This window comes from Vulpes vulpes, chromosome 15, assembly GCF_048418805.1.
Source record: "Vulpes vulpes isolate BD-2025 chromosome 15, VulVul3, whole genome shotgun sequence".
Classification (NCBI taxonomy): Eukaryota; Metazoa; Chordata; class Mammalia; order Carnivora; family Canidae; genus Vulpes; species Vulpes vulpes.
In genome coordinates, this window is record NC_132794.1 from 104,667,419 (window position 1) to 104,682,627 (window position 15,209).

Here is a 15,209-nt window from a genome sequence, read left to right on the forward strand (position 1 = left end):
TTTTAAGCAGCACACTCTAAAAATGCATAAGATCTTACTTTGGGAGCCATAATTAAATTCCACAATTGTCAACTAAAGGAGTTCCAAAGCCAATCACCGTGTATCTCTGGAGCTATCCTTGGATTTGGAAAATGAGAGTGATAAACTCCTGGCTCCTGAAGCTTTGAGGGGTCACAACACTGCAAGAGGACCATGCACCTGACTGGAGGAGCCTGCCTGGGTGCCAGGGTAGACCAGAGTCCTCACAGATAGTCCATCACGTGGGGATGCAGAGGACGAGAGGGCGTTCTAGGCTTCTGTGTGCATGGCGGGGCAAGGTGGAGAAGGGGAACGGTGTCCTGAGCACAGAAGGTGTCCCAAGAGACCCAGGGCAACTTCAGGCTGACCCTTTAGGTTTACCTGGCTGAAATTCACCCCAATCTGCTTTCTGGTTACTATCATGTAAGAACTAGCACCTTCTCCACTTATATTCAACTCTGTACTAAGTCCTTGACAGGAAATCTCATTTCATGTGCACACACACCCTGTGAGACAGATACCGTCAATACCTCCGTTTCACAGATGAGGAAACTGAGATTTAGAAGGTCCAGCAATTGCGTAAGATCACACAGTATGTGGCTGAGCTGACGCCTGGATCTCCTCCATCACAGATACCCTTTAAGTCAGCACCTCTTGCCCAGACTGCATGTTGGAATAACCCGGGCCAGGTTTCAAACACACTGTCCAGGCCTTTCCCCAGACCCACTGAGTCAGAATTAAACCAATGATGTTACACAGACCAGGAACCTGGAGCCCAGAGATGAGAGTGGTTTGCCCCAAAGTGGCACCGCGGGTTTGGGCTGAGCTGAGCCAGAATCCAGGACCCACCCACTAAGTGCCATTCACCTGCTTCTCAAACTAATGCCCCGCCCCTCCCCCAGGGTCCTCCTCCAAATCTGCACAGGTACGGTGCCCGGCGCCCGCACACGGCCCTCCCTGCCCACAGCACTCACCTCATCACGTGGATACATTCTGGCTCCTTGGTGAAGCTGTAGGCATAGCCACTGGACGTGGTTCCAAAGTCAATGGCCACCACCACCAGAAACGTCTGCTGCTCTGAGACGTTCGGGTCAGCATCATTCTGCAGGTGTACAGAGCAAGGTATGGGGGTGGGTGGGGGCCGCTGAGCCTGGTGTTCTACTCTGGCCAGCTGTGCACCCACTATAGACAGAATTCTGGCTCAAGTGTGCCACATGGTGAGCCCTATGGAGAGGGCAAGCCAGCCTCGGTTCTCCACCCAAGTGGCTCAAGGAGACATGGAGGTGCTCCCTGAGTGGAGGACCACGTTGAAGGGGGAAGGCACTTGCCTACAGCTTGTCTACCACTCCCTTCATCGACTGCTTATGAACATGACTAATTATGGAAAGTCATCCAGTCTGGAAGGCCAGTGGTTCCTTGAGTGACACAATCCTTCCCCTGCCCTCCCCAAATTCCCATGCAGACCTCCAGAACTGCCCAGAATGATTTGCCAGCTGTGGCCTTGCCACATCCCAAGTGAGCACTCCATCTGCTCAGCCGTGTCGTGTGTGGGAGTAGGGCTTTGCCAGGGACCCTGGCCATGTGATCCTGGCAAGTCGTGTCCCCTCAGGGTCCAGAGCCTTTTCTCAACATCAAGCCAGTTGATGGTCAGGCCATTCCAGGTTTCCAAACCTTTTTTTTTTTTTTTTTAAATAATGCAGTGTAGACTTTTTTTTAATATCCACAGAACTTTGAGTTATAAACCAATAAAGTTTGGGTTTGAAGTGTACTGCCTCAAGCAGAGGGTGAGAGCCCCACCCATCTGCCCCCTTCTCACACTGTCCTCCATCCCTGCACAGTCCAAGGTGACCCAGAACCCTCAGAGTGCAGTCTGGAAACCCTCAGTGTGAGGACTTGGCCATCGGTGGCCGGGCTTCCAGTTTCCCCAGGACTGAGGGAGTTCCAAGACCCCAAGTAAGGTAAAACCCAGTTCCAGGAAAACCAGGACAAGCCGGTGCCTCTACCTAGTAGTGGCTCCTGCAAAGCCACCCCTCCCTGGAGTGAGGCTTCCTCTGCCCTCTTCTCTGGTCAGCTACATGTAAGTCCCTTGGACAGCTGCCCCACAAAATCCATCTTCTCAGTGGAAGGGTAGGGTGGGAGCAAATGCCCAGTCTCCAGCCCCTTCCTCATCCAGGTTTTCTCTCCCAGGCTGGCTGTTGCAGAAGCAAGCCCAGCCACAGGCCTGCAGACAGGGCAGTTAGCTATAGTCGAAAAGTCGCTGCATTTCACTGATGCACCGGCCAGATGTGGCTTTCCCGTCCCAAAAGGACGCCCCAGTGTCTCTGTGCCCTCAATCTCTAAAGGGTGCTTCCATCCTGACTTCTATGCACCCAGGCCAGCAGCTCCAGAAGCACCAGCCACACCACAAAAAGCCTTTTCAGGCCCAGGGTAGCGAATGGGCTTGGTGGGCTCCCGTGGCTAATCTCGGCACAGTGTACTCCCCACCCACCAATGTGAGGGGCTGCCGAGCAGCCTGTCTCGTGACAGCAGATCTAGAAAGCAAAGATAGTCAGCACACACCCCCATACACGTATATACATTTCTTACCACAATATGGGAAGGGGACAGTGGTGTTATTCCTGTGTCCCCCAGACTCCGGGCTGGAGATGAATACGCAGACGTGGGGGCTGTTTCTGAAAAGAAAGACAAAGGTTGTCCTTAGAAGTGGTGTGGGCTGAGCCAGGGGCAGAAAGGAGCAGGAAGGCTTCACCGCTGCAGGCGCTGTGGCCCCTGAAAGCCTGAACCCGGGCCTGTTCTGGGTTCTGTTCTGGCTCTTTGTACTGGGTATTTAGAACCACCAAATGAGACATTCCTTCTCTCCCCGTGACCAGCAGGCCTCTCACTATGTCCCACCAACTCCCACTTAGCAGAGATACTGCTCGATCCCTGCATCGTTCTTAACCTGGGCAGCATGATGGTGTGCATGGTGTGCATTGTCTGTGTGCATGTTTTGGGAAGAGTATCCACGGCTCTCAGGTTCCCCACCCTGCCCCACAGATCAACAAGCCCTATTACAGGGATACAGGACAGGAGTGCAGCTTCCAGAAAGAACTTCCTTGTTTAGTGGACACATCACCTCCTCGCTCCCCCTGGCAGAAGGCTACATCACAATGGGGGGAACTCATCTCTCTTAGTGATCCTGAAGGCTTTTGACATTTAATAAGAAAAACCGCAGCAGAAAGTCAGGTAGATCAGCATTCCTGGACCTCGCACATGGGGCCCTACAACAGACATGAGGTCAAACCAGAGAAGAGCCAACAGCAGAGCAGCACCAGCATCACTTTGTTGATTGCCTTACTACTCTTATAATTATGCGGGGACTGAAATTTGTCGTGACACCTTGCCAGAGCCCGGTGACTCCCCCCGAGGAATGAGCACCCAAGGAGAAGTCACACTGTCCCTGCTGGAAGCTCCACACTGGTCTCGCTGCCCACCACCCCAGGACCGGCAGGGCCAGCAGAGCAGCAGAGCAAGGACTGCGGGCTCCCATTGTAGAGACGATGAGCGGCCCTGGGCACCTGCAAATCCCAGGTGCCATTGGGGATGCTCTGCAAATACTGCTCCATGTAGTACACAGCCTAATAACCTGGTAGGAAGAATGGGTAATCTGCTAAAACATACTTGTGGTCCAGGAAGCTCAGAGGGTGTAAGGTGTCTGAGAAAGTCCTGTCTGCTTCTAGGGGAGTGCAGGAATCGCTCCATCTCCCTCTGCTGCCAAATCACTTTGGTTAATCCCACACACTTACTGGTTTTTGTTTTTTCCTGCTTGGTGAGAACTCAAATAGCATCATTACAGTGGGTGCCAAATGGGCTGAGGGAATGAAATGAATCATGAAAGGGTGAATGTGAACCTTCAAATCTGCACAGCCACCTCCATTCTCTGCAGGCATCTGGTCTCTTTTCCTGAGGAGGCTCCAGTTCCAACCCCTGGGAGAAAATGTACAAAGGCCCGAAACCAACTTGCTGGGCAAAGGACTTCACCAGATATTTCTCCAAAGAAGATACACAAATGGCCAATAAGCATGTGAAAAGATGTTTAACATCATTCGCTATTAGAGAAATGCAAATCAAAACCACAATGAGATGCTGCTTTATACTCACTAGGATGGCTGCTATAAAAAAAAGAAAGAAAGAAAGAAAGGAATAAATAAATAAATAAATAAATAAATAAATAAATAAATAAATAAATGTTGGCAAGTATAATAGAGACCCTGGAACCCTTATAGATATCTGGTGGGAATGCAAAATGGTACAGCTGCTATGGAAAACAGTTTAGTGGTTCCTCAAAAAATCACATATAGAATATCATAAGACCTAGCAATTCCACTCCCAGGTGTCTACCCAAAAGAATGAAGCAATATTATTTATAATAACCAAAAGGTAGACAAAAGCCAAGTATCCATCAAAAATTGAGTAAACAAAATGTGGCATGTCTATACAATGGAGTATTACTCAGCTGTGAACCGGGAAGAAGTCCCCATCCATGCTATGATATAGATGAATGTAGAAAACATTATGCTAAGTAAAATAAACTGGACACAAAAGGACAAATATTGTACAATTCCACATATATGAAATATCTAGAATAGGCAAGGTCACAGAGACAGTAAGCAGACCAGAAGTTTCCAGGGGCTGGGAGAGAGAAGGAAGGAATGCGGAGCACCGAGTTTCTATTTTGAGTGATAACAAGGGTCTGGAAACAGTAGTGATGATGGTTGCATAACACTGAGAATGCAATAATGCTCCTGACTTGTACACTTAAAAATGGTTAAAAGCGCAAATTTTATGTTATATATACTTAATCACAATAAAAAGTTTTTTAATTAAAAAAACTCAACTTGCTCATCTTAGAGGGAAAGCAACTTCTGGTTCCTAGGTGCACTCATGGCTCAGTGCTCTTGAAAAGGGAACAGAGACATAAGCCCAGCTCCTAGCCCAGCCGACTCAAGTCCACCTTCTTTGCTAATCTCTCAGCCAAGGGTACCTACCCCCTTCCATAAAGCAAGGGGAATCCTACCTCTCTGCTAGGGAGTCCAGCCAGATGGTCCTTCCCACCTGTCGGCGAGAAATCTGCCCTGCCCATGGCCCCTTGGGCAGCCTGCAGAGAGATGCCATCCAGCACTGGGAGCCACCTTCTCTCCACCTGCTACCTGCGAGGCCCGAGGCCATGTGTCCACATTTGCACAGAAGGTCTTGGAAGACACCAAATGTCTAATTGCCCAGTAAATCTGGTGTTGGCAATTAGCAAACAAGCTATTATCCACAGACAAACCATCCACCCCGCTGTCTGCTTGGTTCTAATTATCCCATCACTCAACTCTTCTCAGAGCACGTCCCATTGACTTGCAAAAGAGCATGTGTTGGGCCACACATGGAACACATGCCTCAGGCCCCCAGAGGACTCTAGGATACTCGAGGACAAGAACCAAGGATTTTCTTGGTGCCCCCTGTACCTCCCCAACCCGGTCCCTTGCTGATTACTCACTCAGCCAGGCCTAGAGGCAATTGAACCTCATGGACTTTCGCTATCAGAAGGGAAAATGCAGCTGTACCATGCAATGATTTAATACTGATTTGCATAGAGGCATGGAGGAGTAACATTTTATAGATGCATGCTAATCATGCACGCATGCCCACATCTAGATCTCTGTATATCCCAAATCAAAGATAACGCACCAGTTAAGGTGTATCAATCCCGCACAGGAACAGAATACACAGAACCTGTAGGGACAAATTTTTTCTATTACTTAAGTTTTTAGGATGTTCAAGTGGTGCTTACAAATTTGTGGAGAAAAGAATATGGGATATGGAAAAAAAATACTTCAGGCCCTGAGGGGTATGGGTGATTTCTAATGTGCTAATAATCTCAACCGAGCTAGAGAGCTTTCATTCAATAGGTAGGTAATTAGGAATAAACACAATGGGGTCAATGGAATATTATCCATTGATCTATTGATATTTGACAGATCTGAGGTAACAGACAACAGAAAAAAAAAGTATATATATGTTATGTCTATAAGTACAAGGCACCTGCTACATATCCTGGCTACGGACCACTTACACATAGGCCATAATCCACAGCAAGAAATACCAACTGTCACTAGCTTGGACAGTTAAAGCCAATGCAATGACATCTGCCCCATGAATATACCCGCCTATATGATATTCCAGTTCAGGACACAGAAGGCCTAAGCACATCGGAACAGACAAGCAAGGCAAAGCTAAGTGCCCAACAAGGATAGAGAGCTTTAGAGTACAGGCTTGGGAGCCAGAGAGGAAGCTGATGGAAAAGGAGGCAGGGAGAGAAGACGGGCTGAAAATAGAGATGAGAGCAAGATAGTCCATCAGGATGTGTCACTGAGGGACCTGGGAGTTTTAAAAAAACTTACTCCACTCTTCCAGCAACATTAAATAGACACTCACAGCATCTTCCATGTCAAGCACTATGTCCCTCTGAAATGTAGTAACACAGAGAGATCTGGTGATTTCACATCACAGAATTAGAAAAACACTGAACATTTCAAGAATGCCATCAGCCACAGAATGATGGTCAAACTGAGGAGAAAGAGAGCCTGAGGCTTTCTAGTAAACCAACAGAAAATAACTGTCGATCTCCTTTGCTCTTAATTTCAGATAATTTCACGTCACTTGTGTCTTGCGTATTTACTATGCAATTTTTTTTTTAGTTTGTGTGAATCTAAAAATAATTTGGTAAGGGTGTTTCTAGGTTCACTCAATCCAGGACTCACCTCCCAACACATTCTTCAACCAAATCACTTTTAAAATAATTTTTGCAGCAAAGAGAGGTCTATAAATAAAGGAAAATATCTTTGCAGCAAAGTAGAGGATATAAATAAGTAAAAGTCTGACTCAACCAACAAGTCTCCTGCCACAGGATTTTTTTAGAACCCCAAACCAGATAGTGGAGGAGAAGCTAGCTTTTTACTCATCACTGGCTTTAGGGGTTAATATGCATCACTGGCCTAAGGGGGGTGAGAATTAAGACATAGGTTTCATCGGGGTTCTTGTTATAAAATGCCAGACATGTGAAAGTCAGACACATTTTTATTTGCTCCTGGATTTAATGGCTTTAATCAAAGCAGATGTTCTTAAAATAAAAAACAGTCTTGATAAGAAACGTCAAAGCCAGCCGTAATTCATGAACTTGCTTGTCGTTCTCTGCTGAAGACATTACTCAGCAAATGGCCGTGAGCAGATTTGTAGACTTTCTGAGATACATAAAACCAATCCTGCTCCATAAATACAGCATTTAAAAAAAATAAAATAAAGACAGAACCGTAGGGCTGACTTTCTTCTACAAGGCTCTAGGCTCCTGTGAAATGACAGGTGGTCTCAACAATGGTGACTCCTCAGCTTTTCTGAATAGGTCTTCTTTCTAGCTGCCAGATTTATGTATCTATCAAATAAATGCTCAATTTCAAAAGGATTTTTAGGTCTGGTCCTTACAATTTAAAAAATGCAATATATATTTTCATTCCTTTCCCCTCCTAGCTGTGAGATAATAGGTATTTGCTGACAATTGCCTAAAATCAGGCTTTTAAAGGAAGCTCTCCCTTTCTCTCTCCTTACTTGCCCTCCCTGCACTGTCATCTTTGAAAATTGATCAGCTCAAGGTCATGTGTAGGTTACGTGCAAAAATCTTTTAAGAAGGAAAATAAAAGAATTTTATTACCCTATAACAGGCTTCATGGCTAGCTGAACTAATGCATTATTACTGTAAGCTGAACTTCCATTTCAGTAAATAATTTATGGGTTTCTTTTTTTTTTAATCACCATGGTTGATGTCCAGAGTAAATGGAGATTTTATTGGCATGAACCGGGAGACCCTCCTGGCTACAAAGAACACTGAGTGTAAAATAGCTGCTCTCCAAATGCTAAATAATAATTATGGAAATGAATATTTATAGTGGCAAAACTGACAGCACGAGGCACCGCAGAGAGTGGGGGGCTGTACCAGGCCCATGCTGACACTGGGCAGCCAGTTGTCTGCCCCCCAGGACGGCTTAGGAGGTGCAGTGCCCCAAGAGAGAATGGGAGCAGCTGCTGGATTTCCCCAGAGACAGCCCCACAAGTCCCCGCGACCCCAGACTATGAGCAGGGGATGGTTCATAGACACATGCATGTCCAGGCCACTGCTAGGGGAGGTGAGGGAATGGCTTCTAGACCGACAGGTCTTCCTACTAACTTTCATGAATTACATCCAGCAGCCTCATGGCCCTGACCCCTGGAACCTAGCATTTGGAGGGGCTCCACAGCTCACCTCACACAGAGTATTAAGATACTAAGATACTTCTGTCTACCTGGCTTCTGTTCCACAGAACCTGGGCTCATCTGAGCAAGGCTATGTTTCACTTCCTCTCTGATTCGTCAGCTCCTGACATGTCACAGGCATTCAATAAATGTTGAGTAGGTGGATGGATGGATAGATAAAGTAATAGATGGACGGATGGATGGAAGGAATAGATCAAAGAAGGAATAGATGGGTGGATAGATGGATGGGTGGATAGGTAGGTGGAGAGTTGAGTGGATGGACAGATGGGTAGATAAAAGGATGGACAGTTGGGTGGATAAATGGATGGCTGGGTAGATGGACAGATGGATGTTTGTATCTTATGCCCCAAAGTGGATTCAGTGACTATCCACAGATTCGGAGGGTCACAGAGGTCTTTCCCGACTGAGGCATTGACCCCCCCGAGTCAGAATATTAGTAATACATGTGCTGAGTTACCTCCAACAACGTGTGCTCTGCTCTGAAAGCACCCAGACCTGCTTCTCTCCTTAAACATCCCCTTTGGTCAGTACAGCCACCATGGCTCCCAGATAGATTTCCTAGATTCCTCCCTCCCTTCTTACTACATTCGCAAGCCAACTCATTCCTGTGAGAGATTCTTAGCATCTTTCACATTCACTCCCTCCTCTGCCTAATCCAGATCCTACTGACACCAGGGTTCCTGCCCAGCGTCTCTCAGGCTCTCTGCTCCAGGTCTGGCCCCTCAAGGTCAGGCTCCCCTGCAGGCAGAGCCCATCTGGTCAAACCAAGGTCTGCTCATACAAGTCCACCATTGTCAGGGTCTTCCATTCCCATGCCCACACAATGAAGTGAGGCACAGCACCGGCACCCGGCCCTTGGAAGTCCACCCCCACCTCCTTCTGTGACCTCTCCTCCTTCCACAGCTCCCCTTTCCTGGCCATAGCAAGCCTTTCCACAGAGTCTGGAACATCTGTGCTTGCTCCAGCCCCATTCTGGGCCTGGAGGGCACCCCACTTCTGCAGGATCCTCCAAAAGTCAGCCCCCTGTGTTTGAGGGAGGAGAGGCCTCCCTTTATCCTCAGCAGGGAAGAAAGAGGAACCTGGCACCTGGGGATCAGCTGGCAAAACCCAAACTGGGGGAAACTGCTACAGGATGAGCGCCAGGTTCCTCCAAGAAATAAATTACAAAGGGAATACACAGGAAAGGAGGGGAAGCAGATAGATCAAAGAGTCTCAGGAGCACCTGGGTGGCTCAGTCAGTTAAGCATCTGCCTTCTGGCTCAGGGCCCGGTCCTGGGGTGCTGGGATCAAGCCCCACATGGTGCTCTAAACTCAGTGGCAAGTCTGCTTCTCCCTCTGGCTCTGTGATCTCTCTCGCTCTTGTTCTCTTTCAAATAAATAAATAAAATCTTTAACTAACAACAACAAAAAAAAACAAAGTCTCAGACTCTTGCATCCGAATCACCAGGAATGCTTGTTAACACAGATTGCTGGCCAGCCCCCACCCCAAAGTTTCTACTCTGACAGGTCTGGGAAAGCTGAAAATTTGCATTTCTAATGAGTTCCCAGGTCATCCTGAGCAGGCCCAGAGACTGACTCCTACAGCTTAAAAGACGCTTCAGAGACATAGATTCTCAAATCATTGCATTGCATGGACCTTTACTGGATCGTGATTCGAATGAACAGAAAAAAAAGGGCAAGGAGGGGGGCAGACCCAGCCACCAGCCTGGGCCACAGGGCCAAGGGGCAGGTCTCCTCAAAACCAAGCCGGCTTAGGAGCAGGAAGAGCAAAGCCAGAGGTGGCTCTTTGGCTGTTGTTCATAGAGGGATGTAAGGCAAACAAAGGGCTCCGGACGACGATGCAGAATGTGGGCAGCTGGAGAAAGCAGAGGTGTGTCTGCTCACCTCTCTCGGGGCACACCTTCTCCCTCTGCGAAGTATGAACCCATATTCTCCGGGCCTCTATCCCTATGTTTCAGTAAACAAAGGACATAATTCACGAGAAACCCTCTGAAATAAATAACAGCCCCCACCCACCATCGGCTGCATTCCTTAACGGGTCAGATGTCTCGGTACAGTTTTGACTCGAGGCTTGTGTACAAGTTTATTCAAACCCACATTATTATTAATATGAAATTATTAGAAATGCACAAACCCAGAAATCTATCAGGAAAGCTATCAGAGTCGGCACTCACAGACTGAACTGCGTGCCAAGCTAAGAGCTCTACAGGTGTAGCTCGTGAAATCCTGCTGTGTGCGGGGGCTGTGAAGTGTTGTCGTTCTTCCCATTCCACGGATGAGAAAACGAAGGCCTAAAAGGCTAAGAAAGAAACCCACCCCGTTAGGACACCACCCAGCTGCACAGAGTTCTCCAGCTCTGAGCCTGCATGCCTGCGCTCTGCCCAATGTCACATCTCCAACAGATGCCACTGCTCACGACAGATGAAGCTGCGGGAGAGATGTTAGAAACCGCCACTTCACAGGTGAGCAAACAGTGCGAGGAGAGTCAGGAGGGCACAATCACAGGGCACTCCCAAGCCCCAGCTGGCTGGCTCTGCCTCCGGGCTCAGAAGACTGTGGGGCTCTGCATTATGACAGCCTCGATTCTTCAAATCCAAAGATCAGGGCGTGGGAGGGGCTGCTGATAAATGGAAGTCAAAGGTACAAGCTCAGAGTCAGAAAAGCCTGAGTTCGAATCCCAGGATGGCCACCTCCCCGATGCATGACTTTGGGTGAGCTACTTTATTTCTCCGAGCCTCAGTTTTTTCTCCTGGAAACTGGGGGGAGTGGGAGGAAGGGAGGAGCATGGTGATGGTGATATAGGGTTTTACAGGGTCGCTCTAAGGACTAAATGAAATAATACGTATAAACCCCGATGCATGGCAAGCACTCAGTAAATTATAGATGTTACTTATTATCTTTACCATCATCATCATCTTCAAATAGGTACAACCGCTGTTGAAAAAAAGGCCGTGTGCCTACACCAGGGGATGGGCAGAGGGCCCACATATGTGCCAAGTCAGCGAATGCATTTCCTTTCCGTGGTGCTTCTGCAGGCTTGTTAATCAAGGATAAAAAAAAAAAAAAGACCTACCGGACAGAAACTTGGCATATGGAACCCTCAGGGAAACTCTCAGCGATGGGAACAGGGCCGGTGCTGCCACGGGTCGGAGAGACGGTCTGGTCCTGACTTCGCTGCTCAGCCCATCTGCTCACCCAGGCGCGCTTTTGGAAGGATGGAGGAGAATGGGGGAAGCCACATGCCCACTGCCACCAGGGAATGAAACGTAGGCTTTCCTGTTCTCTGCAGTGAAGCACGTTTCAGAACTGAACAGGTGAATGAAACTGCTCTGTCCCGCTTCAAAGGAAAGACTCCACTGCCTGGGCCCCTGGAAGACCCTGGCTTAGACTTGCCAGTTTCTATCATGAACAGCCTTGGGGACAGCTCATCGGCAGAGGCCACAGCACACCGGTGCTGACTGTACCGGAGGCATAGACAGAGGCAGTGCCATTCTGGGCCGCTGGTCTCACACGTCACCTCCTAAACATCCACCATCTGTCCCTGGGTGTGGGGAGGGGGCTGAGGGAGAGGCTGAACAGGGGGTGAGGGGAGTGGGGACAGACAGCTGGTTCACCCCCTTTGAGCTGAACCTTCCTGATGAGGGAGAGTTGTAGCACCTCCAGGTAGTACCTCCTGGCCCTAAGCCCAGGTGTACCCCCTGGGGAACCTGAGCACCAACTTGCCATGCCAGTGCCCTGGGAGCTGAGGCTTGTGCGCCCACATTACAGACCCCTCTCAAGAGTGTCTTAAGAGAGAGTTTGTGCACGGCTCAAAGGCACCTCCTCAGGGGAGGCATGTCTCCCAAGCAGGGCTGCGTCCATTCACAGGTGGGGTGCCATCCCAAGTTGTGAGATGAAGGGCTATATCACCTAGAGGAGGCACCACTTGCCAATTTTTGCCCCCAGAGCAGATCTTTTTCTAATTCATCTAAAAGCACTATAAAAGGTAGCCGTGGTGGGGCACCTGGGTGGCTCAGTGGTTAAGCATCTGCCTTTGGCTCATGTTATGATCCCGGAGTCCTGGGATGGAGTCCCACGTTGGGCTCCCTGCTTAGCAGGAGAGTCTGCTTCTCCCTCTCCCTCTGTCCCTACCACTACTTGTGCTCTCTCTCTCTCTCTCTTTCTCTTTCTCTCCTCTTTCTCAAATAAATAAAATCTTAAAAAAAAAAAAAAAAGGAGGGGTAGCTGTGGCACTTAATAGTCAAACAAAAAAAAAAGGAAATGCCTGTTAAGGCACTGAGTTCCACATCACTAGAGGGATTCAAGCAGAGGCCAGGAATCACTTTGTTGTAGAAGAGTAACAGCGGGTCAGGGAAACTGGGGGTGGGTGGGAACTAGACTGTTTAGATTCACAAAGGAAAATCACCTGGGATTTCTAGGAAAGAAATATTCTTGCTCTAAAGCCAGTGCCCAGAGGAAGAGCCTGTGCACCATCTTGCTGCCAGCCTGAGATGCAGATACCACCGAAAGAACCTCCATCCATTCTTGAGGGGGTCCACGAGCTGCCAAATCAACCTGCTTTGCAGCTTGCTGGACTCCTGGACTTTCCATGCCGAGTCATTTTTAATTTCCTTTTTCTGGAAACAGAATAAAGTCAGATTTTCCATACTCTGCAGCTAAAAACTAATTCATGGCTGTGCGGCCCTCAACAAGTTCCTGAACTTCTCTGTGGCTCATCAATTTTCTGTGTTTCTTTAATAGTTTTCTTTCTGTATTAAATAGGATAATAATAATAACTCTGACCTCTCAGGATTGATGGGGATTAAATAAAAAGAATGTAGGCAAAGGTCTTAACAAGTGTAGCTATTATTATTTATACAGTGTCTCATTTCATCCTTACAAACAACCCAATGGGGTAGAAAATAAATGGTTGTTAGCACCATTTAATAGCAGAGGAAATCATGGCACAGAGAGGTTAAGCATCTTCCTGAAATCACACAGGAGTAAGTACCTGTCTCCGATGCCTGAGCTCCTCCCCTCCACCACATTCCAGCCCCAGGGTTCCAGGCCTCTGTGGCCAGAGTCTGCACCCTGGGCAGCTGACGGCAGGGCATAGTGAGAAATGAGAACCGTGGAGGAGGTAACTGAGGAGGGACTGCAAGCGGGCACGAGTTCCTCTGCAGGGCGGTGAAAACATTCTGGAATTTGACAGTGGCGATGGTTGCACAACCTTGTGGATATACTAAAAGCCGCTGAACTGTATGCTTTAAAATGGTGCATTTTATGGCAGGTTGATTTTTTTAAAGATTTTATTTATTTATTTATTATTTATTATTATTTACACACACAGAGAGAGAGAGAGAGAAAGGCAGAGGGAGAAGCAGGAGCCATGGGGGACGTGGGACTCGATCCTGGGTCCCAAGGATCAGGCCCTGGGCCGAAAGTGGCGCTAAACCACTGAGCCACCCAGGCTGCCCAATTTTTTTTTTTTTTTAATGATATGTGAATCTCAATTAAAAAAAAAAAATCAAAGAGCTTCCAGAAGCCACCCAGGAAGGAAAACTGTCGCCTGTCCCGGGTGCGCTCAGAAGCGCGCCCTTCCTTCCTCCCTGGAAGTAGACAGCAGTCACTCCCACCACGCCGGCCACCACTCCCTCCTGCCCTCCCTCCATCCCTGGGCAGACGCCAACCTCTCTGCCTGGAAGAATTTGCAGCAATTCTCCTGGAACTTGTCCCGTAGTGACGCTTGCTGCCCATCCCGGCCTCGCCGAGTGGGCCAGGGTGACGGCTGGCACCGGCCCCTCCCCAGACACCCTGCCCTTTGGCAGCAGGTGAACGTGGGCCCGGAGCAGGGACGGCGCCCCAGCCACCAGCTGTGTTTTCACTTTTCCCCTGGATGCTCTGAAGCTGCCGGCTGGACAGAACCGAATGCCAAGCCCCATCCTGATGGAGAACTGCAGACAGACGACTTGTCGGTGCTTCCCCCGCAGACAGGCAGTTTCGAGCTATTCTGGAATACATGCTAGAAGATGGCCAATAACCTGCAGCCTTAACTAGCCCTCAGCGGGATCCCCACCTCCTCTTGTCAGGAGGGCAAACTGCATCAGCACTAGAACATTCTTCTGTGTAACTACTTGTATGTACCGCTGCCACTGAGCCAGGGTCCTGGGGCTGGCAGGTGTTCAAGAACCTGCCTGAGAAATTGCTGCTTCCAGAAGATTAAAAAGAGAGAGAGAGAGAAGGCAAATGCATGAACTATCTACTGCAGCCTGGACGGAGGGGCTCCCAAGGGGGTGACGCAGAAGGAGTGCTTCCCAGGATGCTGGACATCCATCCCCAGGGACCAAATGCCCTCTCAGCACAGGTGGCCCTGGCACTTGTACACAGAACACTGCTCACATGGTGGCAAAGATTTCCATGGTAGCAGGAAGGAGAGGAATCCCATGAAGAGACTTTTAAACACTTTTTAAGTTTAAAATCCCTCAATCTTACTTTTTTTTTATACAAAACCTTCCATGAGGGATTGGCATTCTTACAAAGAAAGAATTAACTGGGTTAAGATATTGATTAACTTTAGATTTTGCTAAGTTAAGCACGCATGGCAAAATTTCAAGAGAAACTACTCTTGAAAGGATTTCAAATAGAATATCTACTTCCAAAGTGACAAAGGGAGATTAAAAACAAAGAAAGAAAACCAACGAACAATTCCCTCAGGACCAAATTTGCTCAAAGTCTTTTCCCAAGGAGTGGAAAAGCCATGCAAAGGTGCTTTCTGGAGAACAAGGCTGACGTCCTCAGGCTACTCCACAGAGCAAGGGGAAAGCCCCCCCCAAGCCACAGGACCCAGAGTATCTCCCAAAGCATCCCGTGGCCCACCTGAG

At 48.4% G+C, this 15,209-nt stretch overlaps 1 protein-coding gene across 7 annotated transcripts in view; it reads right to left on the bottom strand.

Moving 5' to 3' along the window:
• Positions 1–15,209, bottom strand: part of HSPA12A (heat shock protein family A (Hsp70) member 12A) — a 161,126-nt gene that overhangs the window by 31,565 nt on the left and 114,352 nt on the right. For 6 of the 7 annotated variants that reach the window (XM_072740193.1, XM_025994036.2, XM_072740192.1 and 3 more), the window contains 2 exons: positions 2,605–2,690; positions 993–1,120 (listed from right to left, as the gene is read on the bottom strand). In XM_072740193.1, coding sequence (XP_072596294.1) covers positions 993–997 — 5 coding nt within the window. In that variant the 5' untranslated portion in view covers positions 998–1,120; positions 2,605–2,690. Of the gene's footprint in view, positions 1–992; positions 1,121–2,604; positions 2,691–11,422; positions 11,554–15,209 lie in introns of all 7 variants that reach the window. The other variant, XM_072740194.1, reaches the window with a different exon arrangement.